Source organism: Drosophila tropicalis, unplaced genomic scaffold, assembly GCF_018151085.1.
Source record: "Drosophila tropicalis isolate 14030-0801.00 unplaced genomic scaffold, ASM1815108v1 contig_805, whole genome shotgun sequence".
NCBI classification, from domain to species: domain Eukaryota; kingdom Metazoa; phylum Arthropoda; class Insecta; order Diptera; family Drosophilidae; genus Drosophila; species Drosophila tropicalis.
Genome location: NW_027173295.1, coordinates 732734 through 759283, shown reverse-complemented (window position 1 = coordinate 759283; position 26550 = coordinate 732734). Strand labels below are relative to the sequence as shown.

Below are 26550 nucleotides of genomic sequence, written 5' to 3'. Positions count from 1 at the left end.
GTTGGTTTGTGAATTTGTGTAATTGAATATTGATTGGGTAAGGGGTTAAAATTCAATTGTAATTTTTGAGGTTTTGTTATGTACAATATACATACATACATACATATGTAATAGGAACTTTGGAGGGGGACAAACCCGCATATCATGCTAGTAAAATTGTTAATCAAATTATCTTCGGCATCGACAAAATCTGTGTATATATTGTTATATCTTGCCCCATTTCTCAAATCATTTTTCTATATTAAATGACTTTCGAATTCGAGTTTACGTTCCATTTTTAAACACACACACACACACATATGTACATATGTATATATAGTTTATCATTTATTGGTATTTAATCCTTTTTGTTTCTCCACCATTATTGCAGTTAGTTATCTTTGTTTTTCCCCCTGTCCTCTGAACAGATGTTTGACTAGCTCTCTAAATGCCTTGTTCACAGGATTAAAGGACGAGTAGTGGCTGAACCTGGTGGTTCAGGGTGGTTGTAGGCAGCATGTGTGCTGATTTTTGCACTTTATTGTTGGATATGCTTAAGCCGTATTAATTTTCAATAAGTGCAATGAGGTCTATAAATATTTGATAAATGTGCTCAAACAGAAAGGCAGACACCACAGGACACCTTCGGCTCCTCGTTCTATGCCACAGCCAGACGAGTGCCTGGCACGTGACTTCTGCCTAACAACGTGCCCATGCATTTTTCTACTAATTTATTAAAACCAAAGATCATTCAGGTCCTCGACAAATCAAATGTTTTCCCAAATTATATGTTTGAGCGAAGTATTTGAAAATGTTCCATGGTTACGACTTTTGCTCAAATTACACTTTGGCTCCATCTGTGGCAAGGTAGTGAACCCAAATTTTATTCTAGCGGCAGTCCAAAGCATTGATATAGATGGCAGCACTCCTTCAGAGTCGCCCTCTAGAGCCGGATAAGTGTGCATTGCCAGGGGGCGACTCTGTTGCCGTGCTGCCAGATGAATCGGCGCATATTTGAATTATATTTTGAATTTAATAGATCAGGCGTTGAGATGGAAAGGAATCGTTGGACGACAATCTTCTATCCAACTCTTCAAATGATGATTTTTTCAAGCTTACTACATCGAGTGAAGGAAAAAGGACCATCCTGGAGCGTCTGGAACTGGTGTGGCTGCTTCACAGGCGGCACATTGCTGCCGATTCTCTGGATTTCTTATCAAGAGGTATGAGTCAAAACCATTAATTGTACCTGCCTGATGCTTCTGGGAGTACAATTCGATAGGTGGCCGTTGACAATGGCTTGGGGATTCAAATAGAAAGGTGCGTGGAACGCTTTGGCAGTCTGAGGCGGGATTCGATTCCATTTGGAATTTAGTCTTAAAAAAAAAGTTTGAAAAATGTTTCAAACATCAGTTCAATATTTGAATTTAAAAGAGAAGAAAATAGTTGTAGCTTTTAATTTTTAAATGTATCTACTTTATGTGTTCATTGGACTCTCTTTAAAAACTTTTAATCTAACATTATGAGTGAAATCATTGCGTTTAATTTCATAAAACTATATAAACTTCAACTCACAGCAATGAATATAGAATTATATATTCTCATATAATCCCAATATGGCAAATACTTTTAGCTTTCTAGATTGTGTATGAGCCATAACTTTTGCCAAAATGGCCAAATTTTAGATAGAACTACTTTTTGGCACTTTAGAATCATAGCAGAATTGAAGAGTCCTGGAAGTCCTGGAGGTGTTTTCGTATACCTCTCTTGGACTGTAATTAAAAAGGAAAGTGAAAAAAAATATATTAAAAAACATTTGTAGAACTTTTTAAATTTGGTTTTAGGCCTCTCTTTGCATTTAACCAACTCTCTCTCGACTCTCTTTCTCTCTTTGCTCTATCTCTGTATCTCATTGTATCACATTCTCTTTCATTCAGTTATTCTCTGGTGATCTTTGGCTTAAAAGTCAGGTCGAAAAAAAAACAGCTGATGGCCATTGTAAAAACAAAAATGCATTGGACTCTCCCACATACACAGAGACAGCGGGACAGAGGCAAAGAGAGAGAGAGAGAGAGACAAAGAAAGAGAGAGAGAGAGAGATGGAGAAGGCCGCTGAATGAGAGAACTGATCAGGCATATAAAAGCTAAAGGCAAAAAGCATTTCGTCTACCTGTTGCCAACTACAAAAAAAAAAAAAAAAAAACTTTTTGTATCTACAAAACGAAAAACAAAAAAAAACTACAACAAAAAATGAGTTAAGAGCCAACAGAGCCCAACTCCAGAGCGCAGTTTGTATGAGTTTGGCGAGCTGACAGGTTGTGTGTGTGTTTGTGGCTCAATTCAGCTCAGCTCAGCTCAGTTCAGATCGGATCGGAACAGACACCAACGACGGATTCGAAATCGGAATAGAGCTTACAACAAAAAAAAAAAAATAATAATAAAAAAAAAAAGTAAAAAGTACAACAAAAAAACACAGAAAAAGCCAGGCCCCAAGCGATAAACCCGTCGGGTGCGTTGTTGTCGGTACGTTTGTTGTTTTACTCCAACTCATTCGCCAGTTGATCGTGCGGAACACCAAAAGAGAAGAAAAAAAACCCAAAAATATATACAACAATTTAAGCCAGCAAAGCTTAAAAAAGCAGAAAAAAAAGAAACAAAACCAGACCATCAGTATTTGTTTAACTATATGCTGTAACAAAATAATAGAAGCCAAATGCAAGTGTATAAATAGGGTGCCAAAAAACACACACGCATCACAAATATCTACAATTAAATGTTATGTAGATTAAAGTGACCAAAAATGTAACAAGCTTTAACTTCAATCTACACGTAGCTATCGGTTTGTTGTATCTCCATCTTCATCTCCGAATTGTATCTGTATCTGTGATCACAGGCGCGTCTCACTTTTAGCGCGTGTCTCCACTCAAAGCCCACTAGATAGATGCCCTGGCCTAGACTGAATGTTACACACACACACATGCAGCTAGATATATATATGTATGTATGTATGTAGGTGCTTGGTCCCGAACCAAATTTGGGTGCAATTTTTCAATTGATTAACAAACATTTACAGTCCGGACAAGAGCAATTAGTCCACTAGTTAGTTGGGTATATAAAGAATATATATATATATATAACTTGCATTATTCAAGCCGCCATTAACAGAGTAATCATATACTATAATAGCAGAATGCTAATGATAAATTGAAATAATAAGAAAATTGTTTATAAATTTCAAAACACAGCACTTCAAATTGTACAGACATCAGTCATAAAGTCGAAAGGAATAAGTATCTAAGTTAAATTGATTGCCTTTAGTTATTTATATTTACAACCCTTATACCTATTGCCGATCATTATATGGTACATGGGGGGGGAGATACAAATATTATTGCATTTTCGTCATAAAATTAGCGTTTCAATAACTTATTTTATATTGATTTACAACCAGAACTTGATTTAAATCGATTAACTTCACCTCATTCTCTACATACATATGTATGTGTATGTATGTATATGTCTATGTTAATTAGTTAACAAATTATCGTATCTAAGAGTATCATTTCTCTTATTCATATAGTTTCTTTTCAATTTGAATATTAGATTAGATTTTGATTAATCTTTGATAGGGTCCTTATTTCCCTAGATGTTGGCTACAAATAGTATAACAGATTAGAAATTAATGAAATTTTGAACAAAACATAAATTAATCATCATTTATAGGAAGGAAGGAAACATCAAAGAGATGGAATACATTTTGTTTATGTGTGTCGCACATTTAATACACTTACGAGTAATTTACATAAATAAGTTCTTAGCACACTGAATAGCTTAGAATCATGTTTAAAACTTACTTAAAACTATTTTCCTATTAGATTTTAAAACCAAATTGATTCGCCAACAATTTATTTGTATATTGAAGAAAAAAAAATTCAAGTTTTAACCACAAAATTTATCTCGTTATGCCATATTAATTATGTAAATGAAGTTGAAATATTTTAATTACAACTAATTCGGACCACTATCAATTATTAAGTTATCTCATTCACAAAAAAAAAAACGTAAATTTTTCAACAAAACAAAAAATACAAAAAGAAAAACCGCAAATAACAAATTCTCTTGAAATCAATTCAATAAGAGAAACAACAGAAAATACATACTTAATGAGTTTATAGAGAAAAAATAACAATGCTAAATGGACAATATACCTATAATATATACAAACACACACACACATACATAGATTCATATAAAAGGGGTATAAGTATATTGTGTACCTTCAACGGATATTCAATTCTTTATTGTGTGCTAATGAAGTATCTTTCATTGGAGACTCCCATCGCATCCATTACCAATTTTGTAGGCGGAGTATACGTATATGTATCCCAAACTCTTTATTCCCAATGCCATGGCCAAGAATGGAACAAAAACTGCAGAATCAGAAAGAGAATCAAGAAAAGAAAGAAGTAAAAAATTAATGGAAATGAAAAGTTGTTTTCATTTCGATTTGAGTCATTAGGTAAACATAAATTTGGCCACTTGGCTGGCTGGCTGGCTTGCTGACGGATTGACTACGTCAGAGGAAAGTGAAAACGGTTAACGGTTTCATTTATTTATTTTATTTGAATTGAATTCGTCAGCAATCAATGTCAACGGCAGCATTGTTGACACAGTGACTTTTTAATACCCTCACATGAATGGGCATATTGATTTGGCCAATTGGTTTTACCAAAGCTCTGTACCTAGACTCTTCACACCTCTTCTTCAGTTATGTAACTTTGAAGTTACATATTTCTCATAAATAATACAAAAAAATCTGGCGACTTTTGATTTTAGAAAGATTTAAGTGTTACGTGGAAAAGGCTGAGTTAGCTAGACAATTGTAAAGTCATGTCGAAAGGTCATGGCTTAAACTCGTTGGGAATTATAACGACCCAAAGAAAGAAAAGCTTCGCTCAGAACTCTTGAATGCAAATATCTAACTACATTTTCCACAAACGTTCAGATAAAAACAATTTGCTAATGAACTTAGAGCTTAGATGTGTAAATCCAAATTCGTTTCGATTACCTGCAATTCCGTTTTAACAGGGTATAGAGAGTTCTATACTCTTCTATTTTGTTTTCTTTGTTTGTCTATTTATTGCGTAGCGAGGAGATTTATAGTTGATTTACTTATGTTTTTTTCTTTGTTTATTATTTTTTTACATAATGCCAGAAAAGTTGTCTTTGGTTTGGGTTTTATCTGGAAACTGATGCTATCATCTGTTTGCTGTAGATCTGTGTGTTTAAATCGTTATCGTGAAGTATTTTCAACCGCAATGAGTAAGATTTACCTTGCCTGGGTCAAGGGTCAATAATAATTAAAAGATGATTGAAGTCAGCCAAGTTTGAGTAAATTGCGAAACTTAAATCAACTTGAAAATATTTCACATACAAATACATGTAGATTCGTTCTTAGCCAACAACAACAAGTGGGTGGCAACAACAATAGCAACGTGACTTAACCTAAGGCTAAGATGCCGCCCTGTTGTTGCCTCTCTGCCACTGATATTGCCGCCGACACTCTGCCACTTGGCTGCTATGGCTAATAATAACCGGTTAAGGCTATAGAAATTTTTACATTCTTTTAGATACATACATATGTACATACATACATACATATATGTATGTACATATGTATTTGTTTTTATTATAGTTACTTATACCACTCCAGTGTATCGCATCTATCCAAAACTGTTTGTAAATGAAATTAACGTGCTAAAGTGAAAATTGCTTATAACGAAAGAACTCGTTTTGTATAGAAATGTTAATACGAGTGGCTATAGTAAGTACATATATATATACATATATATACCTACATATTCCTGATTCTTGATCCAAGTCAGGTTGACATTTTATGCAAATATTTCGAACGACTATCGTGCACGGTACAAAATATTGTAAAGAGAGTTTTGTTTTCTTGCTTTCTTATCGTTAAAAATAGCATTTTATCCGGTCAACTGGTTTGTGCTCAAAGCCGCTCGAAATAAAATAAAATCCCATACGAAATATGCAAAAATCTTCGAAACAAAAATTTGTTTATTTAATCAATTAATCACTTTAAAATTGAGCCAAAAACAAATTCACAAAACGGAAACTGATGCAAAATCCCATAAAAAAAACTCTTTAAGCTGAATTGCCAAAAGAAAAACACACGAAAACAAACAAAGAAATAAAGGGTAAAGAAATAGCTGACATGAACCAATCATATAGATACATATGTATGTATAAGTATATGTTTGTATGAGTAGCCCTGTATATAGCCAAGGTTGTGCTGATCAGATCAGTCATCGTCTCCCCAAAAAAAGTAGTTTTTGGGTAAATCCTGTACTTAACACGATCTTTAAGTGCTGCTCGCCCCCACCCCATAAAATTCGCCAAGGTAAAATTAAGGTAATAATGAAGATGAAGTTGACCCAAATAATTATGGGTGCATCTCGGTGCAACATTGAGGTTTTCCCCAATACGTTAAAAGCTAATTATTTTAACTAAAACTTGTCAAGTAGAATTGTATTTAAAATATTGAAATTATTATAAATTATTGTAGCAGACCATTTATAATTATATTTCTTGGCCTCAAATTACATGGTTGAAATCGAACTAGAACAACTTTAACCTTATCTGATCGATGCCCTTATCCTTGTCACTATCCTTTTCTTTTGTATTTAGATGTAAAATGTTTTTAAAATGATATTAATTAGTTTATTTGGAACATTTCTTTAGAGGACAATATGCATATATGATTAAATACTAAGATTATAAAACAAAATAGAAAACTTACAATAAAGTTTAATATTGTTGGCAAACTTAAAAGAGAATTGCAACCAAAGGAAACTGCAGACATGTAAATAAACCTAAGAAAGATGGCAAATGGCAAAATTAAAGTCAAGCCCTTTTGGGATTCCTCTCGTTAGTCACTAAGTAGGAAGCCTTTTGGTAACTCTTTCCTTACCTATAGCCATCAATGTGGAAAAACGTTTTATCTAAAAAGGCTAATGTTTGCCAAAGAACGGCCGACAATCTTAGCATAGGAAATAACGAAGATATTAATCAAAGTCACTGTTTCCCACCGATTGTTCCAATGGGAGCTATTTGATATAGTAATCCGATCCGGGAATCTGAGATATAAAAGCCTTGTTTGCTTTGATCCAGACGGACGGACATGGCTATATGAACTCGATTTGTCGTGCTGGTCAAGAATATATACTCTTTTTATGGTCGGAGATGCTTCCTTCTGATCAAAATTAATATACCCTTTTTGCAAGGGTATAAAAACGATTATGATTACTTTACAAGAATATCATTTGACCTAATCGATCCTGGCAAAACATTAATATGTATGTAGATAAACGTCGACATCAACCAAAAAGATTGAGAAACATCGATAGTCGATGCCTTGATGTAGATTTGTTATGTAGTCAGTAAAATGGATGAAAATAATTTGTTTCTGTTCTGTGTAGTAGCCTTCTTTACTTGTCTAAAGGTCCGAGTTTGGTAAGATTGAAAACCAATCTTAAGGTTCTGAGGCGTTTGTCATGTTTAAAAGAAATTGTTAACAAATTTTGTATGAATTAATGCAAAATAGAACAAAGCATGGGACCACAACATCTAAACTGACTTAACTGGATCGAAATGTGCACTAAAATTGATATAAGTTAACAGTTAAAATACACATTCATGATGACAAATGTCTACCTTAACTTTAAATAACTTTGAATACCAAAAACACATTTCACCTGAAAATACGAAAGTGCATAACACCAAAAGCAAATCAAATTAAAAATGTACCAACAATAACTTAAAATATATATACATATGTATGTACATATATGTATATGTGTGTATGTGCAATGGTGTGTAGATATGTAAATATAAAATGGAAAATAGCCCACAATACAACGGCAACAGAAACTGTTCGAAACGTGTTGGAATTTAAGTTGAAGCGTTTTTGTTTTTGTTTTGTGTGTGTGTGTGTTTTTTTTTTTTGTTGTTTTTAGCCGCTTTAAGTATTTTGCATGAATTGCATTTGTGTTGGTGTTTAATAATAATAACAACAACAATAATAACAAAATGAATTTTGTCTTTTTTTGAGTGTAAACGATTAAGCCAAAGCCCTTACAACTTCTTTGTCTCTCTTTTAATTTCAGGCAAGTTTCTTAAAACAGAAACCACCCAAAAAACAAACAAAAAAAAAAAAAAATAAAATACAATAAAAAAGAAAAAAAGCCCATTGAAAAGAGTGCCACCCATTACCATTCCCACCCCCATTCCCCTCCTTTCCTCTTATCCCAATTAGCAGTGCTCCCTACTTCTTGACCACCACCCACTCACTCACCCACCCAAACATCTTACTGCCCTACACAAAGTGGGTGTTAATCTACAGTGTGTCTCACTCGGAGTGTGTGTGTGTGGAAGTGTGTGTATGTAGCGTAGTTGTTGCTGTCAATGCGGCGACGACGACGTCGAAGCCGTTGCCGATGCCGTTGCCGTTGCCGCTGCTAATGTCGCGACGCTCGCCAGCAAATCAAACAAGTTTTTGGCCTCGTCAATAATCAAATTAATAATACCAATTGATATCTAATAAGTACAACAACAACAATAGCAACAACAAAAATTAATAACCTAAAGTGAAACAACATCTAAGTCAAACCTGTTAAAATGACCGTCTCCTATGCTGGTGAAGTGCCAAATGGCAGCAGCTTTGGATGCTTTTGGAAAATTCTATGGAAGTAAGTATAAAAATGAAACAAAGTTTTCTAAAATTATTAAATTTCAAACATTTAATAAACATTCATCATAGCAGTTCATCAGTTATCAGAATATATAAGAAAAACTTCAACTTAAAGGATTTTAAGCCAACAAATTACGTATACGCAACGTGAAATGACAGGTAGAAAAATAATTATGAGAATGACCATTGAAACTGAATATGCCCCTTCCAATAGACATATTATAAAAAAGAAAGAACAAAATAATCATTTCGATGACTTTGGAAAGTTTCAAACAAACCTCAAATTCATAATACTAAATTAAAATCCTCTTTAGCACACTCATATGTTGGCCCTAGCTCTCTTGTATGTATGTATATACTATATAGTCTTCAGGATGAAGGTATCTACATAGGTTTTCATAAGAGTGGAAAGTCCAATTTCAGTTCCTTTGGAAGTTTCATTCAAGGTTTTAGAAATACGCGAAAAAAGGTTTCTATTGTCAAGGTTAGTCAAATAAGATCCTGATGAGATTTTAAATCATAAGCAGCACAAAGGTTCCTGATGTTGGTTCGGTCAAAAGGAGCTTAAACCTACATTATCTGCCATTTATTGTCATAACTATCCACAACTAAGATTGAGTAACAAAAATTATGATGGGAGCAATAAATTTCGGTGCAATGGCCATATTATTTTATGTATTCATAAGTTTTTGTCTACCATTCGATCATGTGTAGGTGATAACTTTCTAGGTAATGCACCGTCTGTTCTGCAGTTTTTTGTTTTCCTCTTGACAGTTGTAAATAACCAAAGAATGATTAGATCATTTTTAACCAAGAAAAATCGTAACATTTGTAATGACTTTGTCAGAAGTAATGGAGAGACATATGAAATACTGATTGAAGGCAAATTTGAATGAGTTATTTAATTAAGTTCATTAAACAATTAATAACCAAACATAATTTCGATTTAAGTCGATGATGGAAGCCAGTTTTTGGTTGGCAGTTTGCAATCATGCCTAGTTTCTTCTGGATATTTTTTTGAATGGCTAAAATAAATGTGACAAAGTTAGTGTTGATTTAAGTGGGTCAGCAAACTATACATACATAAACACACGTAGTTAATAGTTGAGGGGAATTTTCCTCTCTGAGTCATTATCGTAGTGGCTCCCATTTTGTTTACCAATATAATTAACAGCCACTGATTCCATGCCAGGCATATTCAGATGTTTGTTTCTGTTTTAGTTTTGTAGATTTTTGTTTTTGTTTTTCTTTTTTAACTTTAATAGTAGTCCAAGTGCAGTCACACGTAACTGGGCTTAATAAGTGACCAGTAAATGGTTTTAGCTGGTCGCCGACTAATACAAAACGTGGCTTTTTCAGAGTTATTGCCAAGATAAGAGAGGTAATTTTAACCGATCAATTTCCCAGGGCACGAAGTAAATTGGAGAATTCTTCTCTTTCTCTAAACTCACAATGTTTGTTGGCAATTAAAAACAACTGGAATTAACATAACTAACAAATGAGTTTAGTAGAATTTTTACACATTTTTTTGTTGTTTTGACATTTGAAGAATTTTGTTAAATTAGATTGATGAAAATAATGAAATTATATTTTTGTATAGTTTTTTTTATATAAACTTACAAATTAATTTCCTAGGAATTATTCAAATATTATTGCCATTCCATCAAACTTCATTAAGTTAATCACTTTAATAATCATTTGCTTACGACTTAAGTATGTAGATACATATATATGACTCAGCAACAACAAGAATTTCTTAATTGTTAATATATTAAAAACGAGTTGTCAATTTACTCCCCGTCCAAATAAATGTATCTATTTCCTAACAATCAAAGGTTAATGCCATATCAACCCAAATTCATATGCAAGAACCTTGAACAGACAACGAAACAAAATGTTTGTTTTCCATTTTATCACAAAGGTTATATGCAGATTATGAACATATCAAATCACACCTAGCAAAAATTCTATAGAATCGACTGGCTGACTGACTGACTGACAAATGAGAAGCAAGTAATAATTGTTAAAAAAAAGGTTGCAAAACAAGCATCGAATGAAATGTGATAAGGAAATGATGGTTAATGTTTATATAAATGGTAAAAACTGGTTGATCGTGAAAATTAATCGTTAAATTTTCTTATTTTTCTCTTGCAGATGGCGTGGCAGTGTCTATAAACTAATTTGGCGTGAATTGGTAGCATATTTGTGTCTATACTATACCATTAATGTGGTCTATAGATTTGCTTTGACCAGCAGTCAGCAGGCGTGAGTTTCCACACCTTAACACCCTTACACAGGTAGAAGGTATTTCGATTCTCTAATCGATTCAATTTCAGAATTTTCAATAAAATCCGTCAATATTTTGGCCAACAAGGCGAAAGCATACCCATGTCCTTTGTGTTGGGCTTCTATGTAAATCTGGTAGTAAAACGTTGGTGGGAACAATATCGTCTATTACCCTGGCCGGATACGTTGGCCTTGTTTATCAGTGCAGCGATACCAAATGGAGGACTAAATGTAAGTCATTGTTTTGACCATCTTCAATGCAGTTATAACCTAATTCATATCTAGAATGAAACCGGGCGCTTGATGAGACGTAACATTATGCGCTATATGGTCCTGGCCTATGTGATAACTTTACAGAGAATTTCGCTGCGTGTCAAGCGACGCTTTCCCACTACTCAGCATTTGGTTGACGCTGGTCTAATGCACGAATCGGAAATGAAAATCTTTGAGGCCTTGAATCAAAAGAGTCCCATGAGCAAATATTGGATGCCACTGGTCTGGGCCACAAATATTATCAATCGTGCTCGCAAAGATGGCCTAATTGCATCCGATCACATTGTGCAAACAATATTGGTCGAACTATCAGATATACGTAGACGTTTGGGTGGCCTAATTGGCTATGATACGGTCTGTGTTCCTTTGGTTTATACACAGGTACGTTTACCATACCCTCAACAAGTTACTACCACCTTCACCTATTTCATATCGAAGAATAGCTTTGATATATGTACATATATGTTTCAGTTTGTTAGTGTATTCAATTCTTGTTTCTAGGTGGTCACCCTGGTATTGTATACATATTTTATAGCTGCTCTACTTGGCCGACAAATGTTACCCAATGTTCTTGATCGCAATGGACGTGAAGATCCAGATTTATATTTTCCACTATTTACCGTTTTGCAGGTGAGTTAAACAGTCGAAAAGTGAAAATTGTGGGTTAAAAACTGAAAGCACACACACAGAAACGAATTATGCACGTTTCACTTTAATATAGTCATAATATAGGGAATAAATCATAGAACATTTTGCACGTCTCGAAACGAAAGTATTGTTTCAGAATTTTGTTGGTTTTGCTTTTTTATTGTTGTTGTTTTGTTGCTTTGTTGGTTTTATTTTTGCGGTTGGCTCATTAACAACAGAAACAGAAATTGAAACGCAAATGAGCTGGGAATGAGATGGGGGCTACCGCTAAATTGTAATGGTTATACCTTGTTAACCGATCTAACGATATGGCCCCCTCAATATATATATATATATATTATATGTATATATACATATATATGTGTGTATAATGTCTATATATGCTCTTTAGATGTATGCATATCCATTTGAGATATGACCAGTTACAATTTTTTCCAATTTTTTTTTTGTGAGTTTTGTTTTGTTGTTTTCCGTTTTGGTTTTTGCGGTCGTCTCAAGTATGTGTGTGTGTGTGCGTGTGTGTTTCTTGTTATGTAAAGTGTGATGGAGTCACGTTCATATATTTTTTTTTCCAGATAAAAATCAACAGAAAGCGACAAGTGTTTAGGGGCTGTCATTAATAACTGTTAAATTTAATAAATATAATAAGTTTGATACCCTTTAAAAATCCAAACTTGGCCATTTTCCAAAAGTATCTTACGGTTTTTGAGATTACCACAAAAATGCCCCAAAACACTTTGCAAGGGTATTCCAAATTCGCTAATGGACTGAAAATAAATAAACAATTAACAAATTATTAATTATGGAAAAGTCAAAATGGGAGAAACGAAAAGTATTTAGAAACAATTAACAGCTTGCAAGATGTACAATTTTGCCTAGAATCTTTAAAACGCAACTACATACATATATGGGACAACTAGATACAGTAGAATTCGTTTATAGCGACTAAAGTTCAAAGAGTCGTTGGTTGATCCAAAAACAAACTTATATGAAAGGGCCTTCGGTTAGTACCTCTTCCGGAGCCTCATTATAGCCGGATTCTACTCTATATGAAATTCAGAAGTCTTAAAAAAACCACAACAAACAATCATAGGCTATCGAGGAAACCGTCAACAGCCATTTTTGGCCTTTCGGTTCAAGTTCTAGTGAAAATATATATAATTTGTTTTTCTTTTAATGACATTTTGTGGACCCTTGAATATTAATAAGTGTGTCAACTTTTATTACCTTAAACATTGCGGGAGTAAATAAATTATTTCAAAATTACAGGGGTGGAGAAAGGCGTGAAAGAAATTTTTGGAAATTACGAGTCTACATGCCAAGTATAATAATAACTTTAATTTTTAAAGTCTCTAAAATTTTAAGGCTCATATAGATGGATACATCGACTTGGCTACTCGGAGACTTTAATTTTCTTCATTTTGGCGACTTTGGTAGAACTTTTCTGCCCACCGATGTTGGGTCAATATTTTCCTTTGTGAGCTTTCTTTATCTTTTTTTCATAGACTATTCAAATTTGTATATTTGAATCCTAATGAAACTTAATCTAAGCCCTTTATTGAAAGTTGGGAAAGTTGTTTTTTGTCCCATTCACTCACTCACTGGCTGGCAATTTCGAGATCTGTCTATCTTGATATTTAATTAATTAGATTTTATAATCGTTTTTCCTTTTGTTTATGATGCAATTTGAATTTAATGATTTTACTACGAAATTCAATTACCTTTTAAACTATTTCCACACAAATTGTTACTCTGTTTGCAGTTCGTCTTCTATGTTGGCTGGCTAAAAGTTGCCGAGGTGCTTATCAATCCCTTTGGCGAAGATGACGATGATATTGAATTGAATTGGTTAATTGATCGACATATTAAGGTGAGTCACACAAAAAAGCTAAACAAATAAAAACCCCCCCACTTTCAAAGAGTCTAATCTCAAAACCGGTTCAACTCCTCGAAATAATTTCGCTTATTTAGCATGAAAATTTAAGTAAATATCACAATATTTAATTAGATATTGTCAATAAATTTTTGGAACAGGTGAGGAGAATTTAAGTTATTTCACCTTGCCGTTTGCTGCCATTAGTTTGCGTTCAGACCTTGAGTTTCTAAAAGCACAAACAAAGAAAAAGAAAACTAACATTCGTCAGAGTTTGGCATAACTTGAGATTGATTTTCAAGAGAAGAATAAAGACTCCGCTAATTGGGTTAGCGTGCTAAATAATGAAGAATCTGTTGTGGAAAAAAAAAACTTAATCACTTGAGTTGGCTACAAAACAGATGTGTATATACACAGGTATATAAGAAATTTAACAAAAAGGAAGAGAATCGACCACAAATACATACATATATGTGTGTGTGTGTGTGTGTGTGTGTATTTGCCACGTGTTGAATTTGTTGTTGTTGTTTTTTTGTTTAAAGCAGTTGAACAACTTCAGAACAGAAACTCATGATGACGATGATCAAGATCAAAGTCCAAAAGAAGAAAACGAAGAAGCCCTAACTACTCGTTTGGAGTGAAAGTTTTATTCATACATATTCCTTGAGGTTTCCCTTTATAACAGGTTACTAAAAATTTAACAATCAAAATAATTTTGATATGATATGAAAAATTTCAACTAGCAAATATAAAAGATTTTTGAACATTATTAAAGTCTTTTCTATGAAGTTCTTGTCTTATAGAATTCAAACTTTATTACCTTAATACTCTTACTAATATTCACTGTGTCATTAAGACTGCTATACTATGTATACTTCGGACTAAGCTGCCCTCCCGTGCCAGTACCTACCTAGTCGGTGGCTCAATAGAGACCTTCTAAAACTACAATTCTGTTGTGCTCGAGTTCAAACCCCGAAATAGGTGGAGTTTCCCCCCGATGAAGCAGTACTGAAAGGTAGTTCCGTCGGGGATAATGGAAACGATTGTGGATGATGAATATATATCCTATACCATTATCATACTATACCTATATATATTTGTCATTAAACTAGTTAGTTATCATTAGGATTCATTGCTTCAGCTTCAGTTCTTGGCAAACTTAGAGATAGTCCAGACTTGTGATAGATCAAATTTTGTTAGCCAAAACTTGGTTATGCCTATTATTAGAAAGAAAGTTAATAAACTAATATAAATAAAACAAAACTTACTTTAAAAAGTATTTAAGTTAGTTGCAATAACTTAAAGTTTCCTTATGCATTTATAAAAAAATCACAACAGAATATTCTGATGATTATCAAGAAATATTAAAATTTGTATACATTTATTATGTAGAATTTCCCAATTCGACTATCACATGGATGAAAACGGATATAATATATATAGATGGGATTACAATCATAAAACTCTTTTCAAGTTAAAAATTAATAAAACATTAAATTTCATTCTTTGAAATTCAAGAAAATGAAGGAAGTTATAAAATTTTTCAAGTGAAGCAAATCAATTCAAGAATTTTGAATCAAGTCTTTATATTATATAATGCCAATTACTTGAATATTATGCAAATATCAATTAAACAGCTTGTCTTAAACATACATAAAGATAAAGAGATATATTATTTATCTATAGAGAGATATTTAGATAGGTAGAGAGACATTGATTAATGACTGATAAATCACAACTTAACTTTGACTTTGTTTTCTGCTTTTTTGTTTCTAAATGTACATATAAATATTAAAATAAGTTGTAAGCCAGAGGCAGGTCATAAATCTTAATTAATTATATCGATACTTGTGAGTACATACATATAATAAGTATGTAAGAAAATTGCCAGTTATGCGGGGAAAACCGGGAAAAGCTGTTTCGATACTAAAAAAAATAGGTAACTTTTAATTGCCTTTTGCCAGATTTGTTTAGATTACATAAATACTTGTTAGTTCGAAGAATTAATTCTTTGTTTGGAATTTGTGTTATTTGTTCCTTGTTTTTTAGTTTCCCGAACAACATTTAGTTGCCAAGTGCAAGTGGAGGTAAAAATTCTGTTAATATTTTTATTTAAGGAGTTTTTTTTTCTTTTGTATTGATGTTGCTTTTTGCATGTATACGAGATGTTGTCTGTCTACATATGTATTTGTGACTATATTTGTTTGTTTGCACATACATCTGTCTATAGGTGTGTTTGTGTGTGTCTGTGTGTGTGTGTTTTGGGTCTGAGGCTTGCAATTATTTACAAAAAGCCAACAACAGTGGCAAAAGTAAATTGAAAACAGGTTTTGTTGTTGTTTCGGTTATTTTATTTTTATTTTTTGTTTCGTTTTTGTTTTTTTGCTAAAAAAACATTGAAACCTCTTTTGTCGAGCTTTTTATCATTGAATGTGTACATACAAATCGTTTAAGTTTTTGAGCTTGATACTTGGCCCATTTCTAGAGCAACAACAAAACTACAACCGAAATTTTGATTATGAAATAATGTTAAATTTTCACTTTTGTCCATATATTGGCTATTTTCAACAGGCTGCCTACATGATTGTCGATGAAATGCACGAGGAGCACCCGGAACTCCTACGTGATCAATATTGGGAATGTGTGGTTCCCAAAGATTTGCCTTATACGGTTGCCTCCGAGCACTATAGACGCGATGAGCCCAAAGGTTCCGCCGAGAAATACAAAGTGAAGAAAGAAGATGCCACATACGCCAATATAATGCCTGGCGGTGGCAAACGCATGCTCAGCGATGATGTCTATGCGGATTATGTAAGTGAAATCATCACAACACAGAACTCAACTAATCGATCTCGTTTCTTTTGCAGGAGAGTGTCGATACACCCATGGTCGAGAGACGCAAAAATAATTGGCTAGTACGTCAATTGTCACGCATGGGCTCAATGCGTAGCCAGTCGACGGCATATTCATCTGGGGGCATGCCCTTCAATAGGAATCGTTTGAATTCCGTTTACTCTAGTCCCGAATCAGGCTTGCCATTATCCATTATGCAGCAGCAACAGTTGCAGCAACAACATCAGCAACAACAGCAGCAGCAGCAGCAGCAACAGCAGCAACAACAAACAGGCTCGCAGCAGAGCAAACCAAGTTTATACGAGAAATTTGTACATCGCAAATCTCTCAGAGCTCAGCGTCAACTAATCAAGCAGAGTAAGTAAAGAAAAACTAAATACAAATTGACAAATCTCCGACCGTAAAAAGAGTCTATTTTCTTGATCAGCACGACAAATCGAGTTTATATAGCCATGCCCGTCCGTCTGAATCAACGAATACTCCTCCAAAGCTACAGGGTTAAAATTTTGCATGTATGCTTGTATATCTCTGATTCCCGGATCGGACCACTATATCAAATAGCTACCAAACAAACGGCAAAGTCACGAAGAGCGACTTTTCTCAATAACTTCATCATTTTCTGAGCGATTGTCGTTAAATTTAATATTGTTTAGTGTGTAGGTGTACGTTTATTACACTTATAAACGACTGTGCCCAGGTTTATCGTGATCGGGTGACTATATAAACAGTGATCCGGCCCTCTGGTTTAAGTACTTTTGGGTCTGTTTCTCTTTGTCAATTTGAATCATTTTGTCCGGTTAATTCGCCATTAAATCGAAAGCATTTTAATCAATGTAACATCTTAGAAATATTTCAATTTCTAGGAACTATTTGGAAACTAAAACAGGCATACACACATATGTATATATATTCGATGTAGAGTAGCTGCAAAAACCTTACTGAGTTTGTTTCGAATTTGAATTTGAATCAATATTTCTGAAATTCTATTGAAAATCCTTGTTAAAACTTATACTTTCTCTCCTAATATATGTACTTATAAGTAGTTCTATAACATAAACAGGGCTACATCGAAACATTTGAACCCAAAGCAAAGAATTCAATAACATGAGCCCTTAAATTAGTTAATCATTTTTATCGTTTAATCGTCACACCAATTTTGTCACTAATTTTAAGAGCAATAGAAAATCGGCTATAAGCATTACTATTCGTACTCCCCATTTGTCCTTATCCTTGTGTTGAATGTTCAATGCTTTTGTTTAAGAGTCATCTAGGACTTCTCTGTTAAGTCAGATTGAATTGAATATTGAACAAAAACTTATTTCTTCTACTACTTAAGTTTGATTGATTTTAAAATGCCGACTGTATGGCTCACTCTTTTGGTTTATTTATGGAAAAACTTTATAAAAAAGAAAGGGCATTGAAAAAGTTTGAAACGAACTCAATCTAGGCACATGCTAAAGGATTTTTCATGCCACATTTGGTTACTCTAGCTTTAATACTCTTCAAGGTCAAAGTAAACCGCTTTCTTTAGACTGTTACATAAAGTATTAGTAAACATTTGGTTATTTTTCATTTGTAGATTCTAAACTAAATGGCCTCAATGTGAATGTGGCTAAGCCCCGACCACGCATACCCACACCCGAGGTGGCAAAAGATGGCAGCAATTTGACCGGTGAGTGTAGCGAAACAAAGATCTGACATTGGTTTCGTTTTTCGTTGTTGTTTGATTTGATTTGTTTTGTTTTTAATTGAGCACCTTGATAATTAAATAAATCTGCACAAAATTAATATATGTATGTGTATATATAGCCACCGGTGCAGTCATAATGTCACCACAACAGCTAGGCACGAACACACAAAGCACTTCTCCTGGCATTTATCCCTCTTATACGGCAGCAGCTGGAGCACAGGATAGTGGCCAAGTGCTAGGCACCTTGCTATTGTCACCCATTAAAGAGATGGATAGTTCATCATCGAATAACACTCTGATTCCAGGGCATCCATCGACAGCGGCATTGGCTCAGGCAATCCACAAGGAAGGCGGCGGATTTGCAGCAACTAGTAAGTAGTGGTCTATAGAGTGTTCACATTGATTGGTTTAACTTTAATCTGGAATTTCCGATTTCCACAGCGGTGCCAGCAGCCACAAACATAACAACACTATCGTTTCCATTCTCTGTGACCAGCAGCGGTGGAGAGTCCATACCCACTGGGACTCTAAGTATCTTACCGATCACAGCCAATGCACAATTGCCGACGATAACGACAACATCGAGTGGCTATGATCCGAATGATGTGTTGACCACCATTCCCGTCTCATTGTCCATACAGCGATCGCCGTCGGCCTTATCCATAGTCGAACTGACTGGCGGTGGCGTTGGAATTGATGGGGGTCCGGATGGTTACAGCCACAGTGGCTCCAGTAACAATGGTGGTGGAAATGGTGGCGGCATTACCACAACAGCTTTACTCTCGGTTAAACCGCTCAATGGCCATTCCAATATCTCGAGGAATAATAGCTTCAATTTGAGCCTAAATCTTCAGGATCCGCATCAGCGGGCAGCCTCAGTGCGTTCGGCGGGGCCGATTGCGGACACAGTGGACAATTCGGCGACGAATCCCTTGCCGCGCAAGACCAGCAAGGAGGCAAGCAGTGGCACCACTGGCAACGGTGTAGCAACAGCCTCTTCGGCCCCCTCAACCATGCCTAAGCATAAGCCCGAACCCAAAACGGGCGAGGTTTATGTGTGACGACTACGATGATTGATTGATTGATTGATTAATTGTTTGATTGATTGGTTCTTGTTTTTGCATATTGAACTTTTTGATAGCTTTTTTTCTTGTTTTTTTCTTCTTTTTCTCTTACTTTAAATATAGATTTATTTAGATATAGAACAAAAACCCGGAACCAACAATACGATATTACAAAACAAACAACAGAAAGAAAATTTCGGAGAGATCGAAATTGATTTTTATATCCTTGCAGAATTTACAGAAAATATTCACCATTCTTCTTTCTGTAAATATATCCAGCTGATCCTGTATAAACGTATGATTCAAAATTATTGGAAGAAGGGGTAGAGATCCCGAGGTTGTAATATGTTTTCTAAAGAGACGTCAGAACCATCAGAACCCCCCAAATTCATTTGTCTTCACAGACATCTAGTTTGCCATAAAAGATATAAATGTCCGATATATTTCGAAAGTATCATAAATCTTAGTCAAAGACGTATATATTATGTCTTCGAAATCTTAAATAAGTCTAAAAGACGATTACAAACCAATGGATCTTAGATAAACACTTATCGGTTCAGTTTTATTGAGTTTATCTCTGCAAGGATATAGAATATGACTTCCATATGTATAGGTATATATAATGTAGTAGTGCTAGAAATCATGCGTGTATTTGTATCCTTTAAATATTTGATAATTTCTTTGCTCACTCTAGATGAATTGTGTAAATGTAAATCTCTAACGAAGATTATATATTTGTATATAGTGTTTTGTTTACCTTTATTATTATTATTATTATAATTTTTTTTTTTTTTTGAAATTGGCACTTGCCATAATAGTTATATTAGAATCTCTGACGTATAGGCAAAACCTACATACTTACAAAAATATAGGTATACCCAAACACAATATGTGATATGCGATTTTTTAGAGTTGTTTTATTGGTTTTTTTTTTGTTTATTTTTTTTTTTTTTTTTTGTGTTATGCTTAAATATTTGTACATGTAAATATAAATGAAGAGAAAATAAAGAAAGAAATCCTTTAACTATATGTATATATAAATGAATGTTTAATATGTTATTCCTTTTTAGAAGAGATTTATGTATATATATATAGCTATTCATAGTTTAGTTAGAAGTACAAGTAAAAGTATAAGAGCCGAAGGTTGGCAATCAATGGCCGAGAATCCAAGAGCAATATGATACGACGATCAATTGAAAATTTGAACTTTAACTGTAATCAGAAATTTAAATGAATGCCCCAAGGCGGTTGGCCAGTCAGTCAAGCTCTAGCCAGCGAGCAAACAAGATCGGAAGCATCAGCAGAACTAGTTACTCTTTGTATATACACTCTATATAATCATTGAGAAAGTCTTCAAGATAAAGGACCAACAATCAAGCAAAAGGTGGGCCAAGAGGTGTAAGCAAAATGGAGCCATAGGGAGCCGCAATTGATATTTATGTGTACATATATGCAATACTTATATGGAATTCTATTACTTGTTAACCCTAAGGGTCAATAGAAAAAAGCAAACATTATAATGGATTCCAAGCAGAGCAAAAACAAAAAATCTTATAACATTCAAGTAAGCAGGCAGCCAGCAGTGTTTGCTTAATTGAATTAACCTTTTTGGCGTTGCGTCTCGTCTTGTCTGACACGAAAAAATGATCAAAGAACGGAGAGAGAGAGAGAGAGAAAGAGTGACAGTGAGAGTGAGATAGAGATAAAGAAAAATGTGTTGTACATTACAGATCGATAATTGTGTTAAACGCTCACACACGTCAAAGCGATGGATCGCGATGACATCTCTTCGACATCGGGCGAGGCAAAATCCTTGGAGGAAATACCCGTAGCCGCTGGCTTGGAGTCGGGTCCTTCGATAAGCTTTTTGGCAATTGTTTCGATTCTCGACATGGGGCGAACTCTTTTGGCTATTCATCGGTTTCATCATGTGCTGCATCAAGGCTCTAACTTTGCCAGCTGTGGTCATCATTTATAGTGAATTCACTTCCATGCTTGTGGATCGTGCCATGGATTATGGTACTAGTTCCAATGTAAATGCCTTGCCTCTTTTTGGCGGTGGCAAAGTATTGTGAGTAGAATTTGGTTTGCTCTTCCTTAAGCCTTTAGATGTCCCGATCTCATTTACAGAGTCAATGCCACACGAGCGGAGAATAATGCCGCTTTATATGATGATTCCATCTCATATGGCATATTGCTAACCATTGCATCGGTTGTTATGTTCATTTCGGGCATATTTTCGGTGGATATATTCAATTTTGTTGCCCTGCGACAGGTAACACGCATGAGAATCAAATTGTTTACGGCCGTAATGCGACAGGATATTGGCTGGCATGATTTGGCTTCCAAACAGAACTTTGCCCAAAGCATGACTGAGTAAGTTTCAAAAAGGAATGATCCATAGATTACAAATTTTATTAATAATTCGATTCCTAGTGATATTGAAAAAATACGTGATGGCATATCGGAAAAGGTGGGACACTTTCTTTATCTTATTGTCGGCTTCATTATAACTGTGGCCATATCTTTTGCCTATGGCTGGAAATTGACCTTAGCTGTCAGCTCGTATATACCCCTGGTCATAGTGGTCAATATTTATGTGGCCAAGGTGCGTATACATAATTTTTTTCTGCGATCGATTGATTCCACCATTCACTGCTTATTTGATTAGTTTCAAGGTAAACTGACGGCCCGTGAACAAGAGTCATATGCCGGAGCTGGCAATTTGGCTGAAGAGATATTGAGTGCCATACGCACAGTGGTCTCATTTGGTGGTGAGAAGGCGGAAGTTGAACGTTTTGAGAATTTCCTAGTGCCCGCCCGTAAGGCCAGTCAATGGAAGGGTGCCTTCTCGGGTCTATCCGATGCTGTATTGAAGTCCATGCTCTTTTTATCCTGTGCCGGTGCATTTTGGTATGGTGTAAATCTAATTCTAGACGATCGTAATGTTGAGGATAAGGAATATACTCCAGCTATTTTAATGATTGTAAGTGGACAAGATTTACATACAAATATTACTGGCCAACTATACATATCCACAACATATGCTTCTAGGCCTTCTTTGGTATTATTGTGGGAGCTGATAATATTGCGAGAACTGCACCATTTTTGGAGAGTTTCGCCACTGCCCGAGGATGTGCAACAAATTTGTTCAAGGTCATTGATCTGCCATCTAAAATTGATCCCCTATCTACAGATGGCAAACTCTTGAACTATGGTTTGAGGGGAGATGTTGAATTTCAGGATGTCTTCTTTCGTTATCCCTCAAGACCAGAGGTTATAGTTCATCGCGGCTTGAACATCAAGATCCGAGCTGGTCAGACAGTGGCTCTAGTTGGTTCATCTGGTTGCGGTAAATCCACATGTGTCCAATTGCTGCAAAGATTCTATGATCCAGTTTTTGGTTCGGTTCTCTTGGATGACTTGGACATCAGGAAATACAATATACAATGGCTGCGTTCGAATATTGCTGTTGTGGGTCAGGAGCCAGTATTGTTCTTGGGTTCCATAGCGCAAAATATCAGCTATGGCAAACCAAATGCCACACAAAAGGAAATCGAAGCGGCGGCCACTCAAGCAGGAGCTCATGAATTTATCACCAGTTTACCCGAGGTAAGTTTGATTATCCCTCCATAACTAGAAATGGTAGTGATCTTTGCTTGATTTTTAGAGCTATCGGACTATGATAGGTGAACGTGGCTCACAATTATCTGGTGGCCAGAAGCAACGAATTGCCATTGCCCGTGCTTTGATACAGAATCCAAAGATCCTTTTACTCGACGAGGCAACCTCTGCCCTGGATTATCAGTCGGAGAAGCAGGTACAACAGGCTCTGGACTTGGCTAGCAAAGGACGCACCACCATTGTGGTATCACATCGCTTATCTGCCATTAGGGGTGCCGATAAAATCGTGTTCATACACGAGGGTAAGGTCCTCGAGGAGGGCTCACATGATGATCTAATGGCATTGGAGGGTGCCTACTACAGTATGGTGCGGGCCGGGGATATTCAAATGCCCGATGAGACCGAGAAGGAAGAGAATATCGATGAAACTAAACGTAAGTAATAAGAATATTCCCCGAGGAGTTCACAATTGACTTTAAATTTAAACTCTCAGGCAAGAGTATGGCTCTATATGAGAAATCCTTTGAGACGAGTCCCCTCAATTTTGAAAAGAATCAAAAGAATAGTGTACAATTCGACGAACCGATTGTTAGATTAAATTCCAAGGATACAAATGGCATCCAGCAATCGAACGAACCAGCCGAGAAGCCCAATTTCTTTCACATTTTCGCCAGAATAGTTCGACTCTCTCGTCCCGAATGGTGTTATCTAATTTTGGGTGGCATTAGTTCCATAGCTGTGGGATGCCTCTATCCAGCTTTCTCTGTTATTTTTGGTGAATTCTATGCTGCTCTGGCAGAAGAAGATGAAAGCGTTGCTCTCAGCCGCACTGCTGTGCTATCCTGGTCCTGCCTGGGATTGGCTGTCATCACGGGGTTGATTTGCTTCTTGCAAACATATCTATTCAATTATGCTGGCATCTGGTTAACCACACGGATGCGAGCAATGGCCTTTAAGGCTATGGTCAGTCAGGAGATCGGTTGGTTCGATGATGAACAGAATTCGGTGGGCGCTTTATCGGCAAGATTGTCTGGTGAGGCGGCTGGTGTTCAGGGAGCAATTGGTTATCCATTGAGTGGCATGATTCAGGCATTATCCAATTTCATTTCCGGTGTTACCGTATCCATGTATTACAGTTGGAAATTGGCCCTATTATGTTTGGCCAATTGTCCCATTATTGTTGGCTCAGTTATTTTGGAGGCCAAGTGAGTATTATTGAAATTTTTCACCACAACGGATTGAATACGTTTCCATTTTCCTTAGAATGATGTCAACGGCTCTGGTGAGAGAGAAACAAATTCTGGAGGAGGCTTGTCGCATAGCCACTGAGTCCATAGCCAATATTCGTACAGTTGCCGGCTTGAGACGTGAGGCTGATGTCATAAGGGAATATACCATCGAGATCCAACGTGTGGAGCGACAAATTAGACAGAAATTACGCTGGCGAGGCATTCTAAATTCCACCATGCAGGCATCGGCCTTCTTTGCCTATGCTGTGGCCCTCTGTTATGGTGGAGTTTTGGTCTCTGAGGGACAATTGCCCTTCCAGGATATTATCAAGTAAGTGAAGTAAGTGGACTTCTGATCCATTTTATTTCATAAACTTTCGCCTTTGCAGAGTATCGGAAACACTTTTATATGGTTCCATGATGTTGGCCCAATCCTTGGCCTTTACACCGGCATTTACCGCCGCCTTGGTGGCCGCTCATCGTCTATTCCAAATACTCGATCGCAAACCACGTATTGTCTCTCCCATGGGTACTATCAGAAACACTTTGGCCAAGCAGTTGAATCTCTTTGAGGGTGTGCGATATCGTGACATTGAATTCCATTATCCCACACGGCCGGATGCCAAAATTTTGAACGGTTTGAATTTGGAGGTCCTTCGAGGTCAAACTGTAGCCCTTGTAGGACATTCGGGTTGCGGCAAATCCACATGTGTTCAGCTATTGCAACGCTACTATGATCCAGATAGTGGTTCGATTGTGAGCATTGAAATCTCATAGATTTCTTTTGACGAACTTCATTGATTAAGAGATGATTTCTTCTTTCCTGCCAGCACATTGATCACGATGACATCCAACATGATTTGACTCTTGACGGAGTACGCAGCCGTCTGGGTATTGTCGCTCAGGAGCCAACCCTCTTCGAGCGGTCCATAGCCGAGAATATAGCCTACGGAGACAATCGACGTGCCGTCTCGATGGCGGAAGTTATAGCCGCTGCCAAGAGCGCCAATGCTCATAGTTTCATTATATCCCTGCCCAATGGTTATGACACACGCATGGGTGCTCGCGGCACTCAATTGTCGGGTGGACAAAAGCAGCGCATTGCCATTGCTCGGGCCTTGGTGAGAAATCCAAAGATCCTGCTACTCGATGAGGCCACTTCCGCCTTGGATCTGCAGAGTGAACAACTGGTCCAACAGGCCTTGGATTCGGCCTGTTCGGGTCGCACTTGTATTGTAATCGCTCATCGTTTGTCAACTATACAGAATGCCGATATTATATGCGTTGTACAGGGCGGTGAAATTGTCGAGCAGGGTAATCACATGCAATTGATTGCACAGGGTGGCATCTATGCTAAACTGCACAAGACTCAGAAAGCGGATTGATTCGAATTTGCAAGAAAAGATCAAAAAGGCATTTGAATTGCCAAATAAATATAAACATTTAGATATCCAGGTAAAGCAATTTCCCAAAAATTTAAGAGATTATGAAGTCAAAATTATTCTTCTTCTCTCTGTTTAAACTCTGATAAAACTTATTCTCAAAAAATATTAAAAGATCGCCGCACCAATTTGTATACATTTTTTTTTTGTTTAATTTTTTTTGTAAATTAATTTAAATAAACTTTTGAAATACTCTAATATTATTTATAAGATTTGATCACCATATTATATGTGTAATAAAGATTTTTCACACAAACTGATTGACTTTTAATTGACAATGAAGATTTGAAAACAAATCATATAGACAAGAATATTTACATATTTTATTGTTGCACTAGATTTTATCTATTTGTTTTTGTTTTCCCCTTCTTTTCTCTATGCCGTATGTACATCTGTATATCTTATCTATTCCATTTCTGCGTCTTGACTTGACTTTAGTTTTCTAACAGTATCTCATACTTTACATCAATCTTACATTATTAGTGGCCATATCTTATCATATATGTACATACAATTTTCTAGCGCCAAAAAGTCACGGTCAATGCCATATAATCTGAACGAGTCGAGGCCAATCTAATTGCAAATACCACTATATATGTACATACATATATAGGTATATATACTATAATATGGTTTTTATTTTGTTGTCTCTATGAAATTATGCAGGAATTTTTGTCATATTTTGACCTAACTTTTTACACCTATTATGCGTTTTTAATTTTTCGGTATTTTCGCAAGTCATTGGCTAGAAACCTTGAGCAAAATCAATTCAATTGATATTAATCAAATGCCATCATAGAAAATTATTAGACATGCTGA

At 35.7% G+C, this 26550-nt stretch overlaps 2 protein-coding genes across 5 annotated transcripts; both read left to right on the top strand.

Moving 5' to 3' along the window:
* The first annotated feature begins 2208 nt into the window (after positions 1 to 2208).
* On the top strand, positions 2209 to 20477 carry Best2 (bestrophin 2). 4 transcript variants are annotated; one of them, XM_068293866.1, is made up of 12 exons: positions 2209 to 2502; positions 8166 to 8747; positions 10904 to 11014; positions 11086 to 11266; positions 11321 to 11689; positions 11810 to 11938; positions 13719 to 13826; positions 16401 to 16640; positions 16697 to 17039; positions 18262 to 18354; positions 18678 to 18743; positions 18814 to 20477. In XM_068293866.1, exons 2-12 carry the CDS (start codon positions 8677 to 8679, stop codon positions 19431 to 19433), a joined length of 2331 nt encoding a protein of 776 aa, XP_068149967.1. In that variant the 5' UTR covers positions 2209 to 2502; positions 8166 to 8676; the 3' UTR covers positions 19434 to 20477. The 4 variants fall into 4 exon arrangements, with proteins under 4 accessions (XP_068149967.1, XP_068149966.1, XP_068149964.1 ...); XM_068293865.1 differs by having other exon boundaries at positions 2215 to 2488; positions 18492 to 18743; XM_068293863.1 differs by having other exon boundaries at positions 2215 to 2502; positions 18492 to 18743.
* Positions 20478 to 20707: 230 nt separating this feature from the next.
* Mdr65 (Multi drug resistance 65) lies at positions 20708 to 25987 on the top strand. The gene is given in 12 exon segments (XM_068293688.1): positions 20708 to 20820; positions 21167 to 21306; positions 21308 to 21507; positions 21567 to 21812; positions 21873 to 22044; positions 22108 to 22422; positions 22491 to 23048; positions 23107 to 23494; positions 23554 to 24265; positions 24324 to 24620; positions 24679 to 25045; positions 25120 to 25987. Coding segments are annotated over 11 exon segments (3912 nt in total). The 5' UTR covers positions 20708 to 20820; positions 21167 to 21204; the 3' UTR covers positions 25675 to 25987.
* Positions 25988 to 26550: the final 563 nt, after the last annotated feature.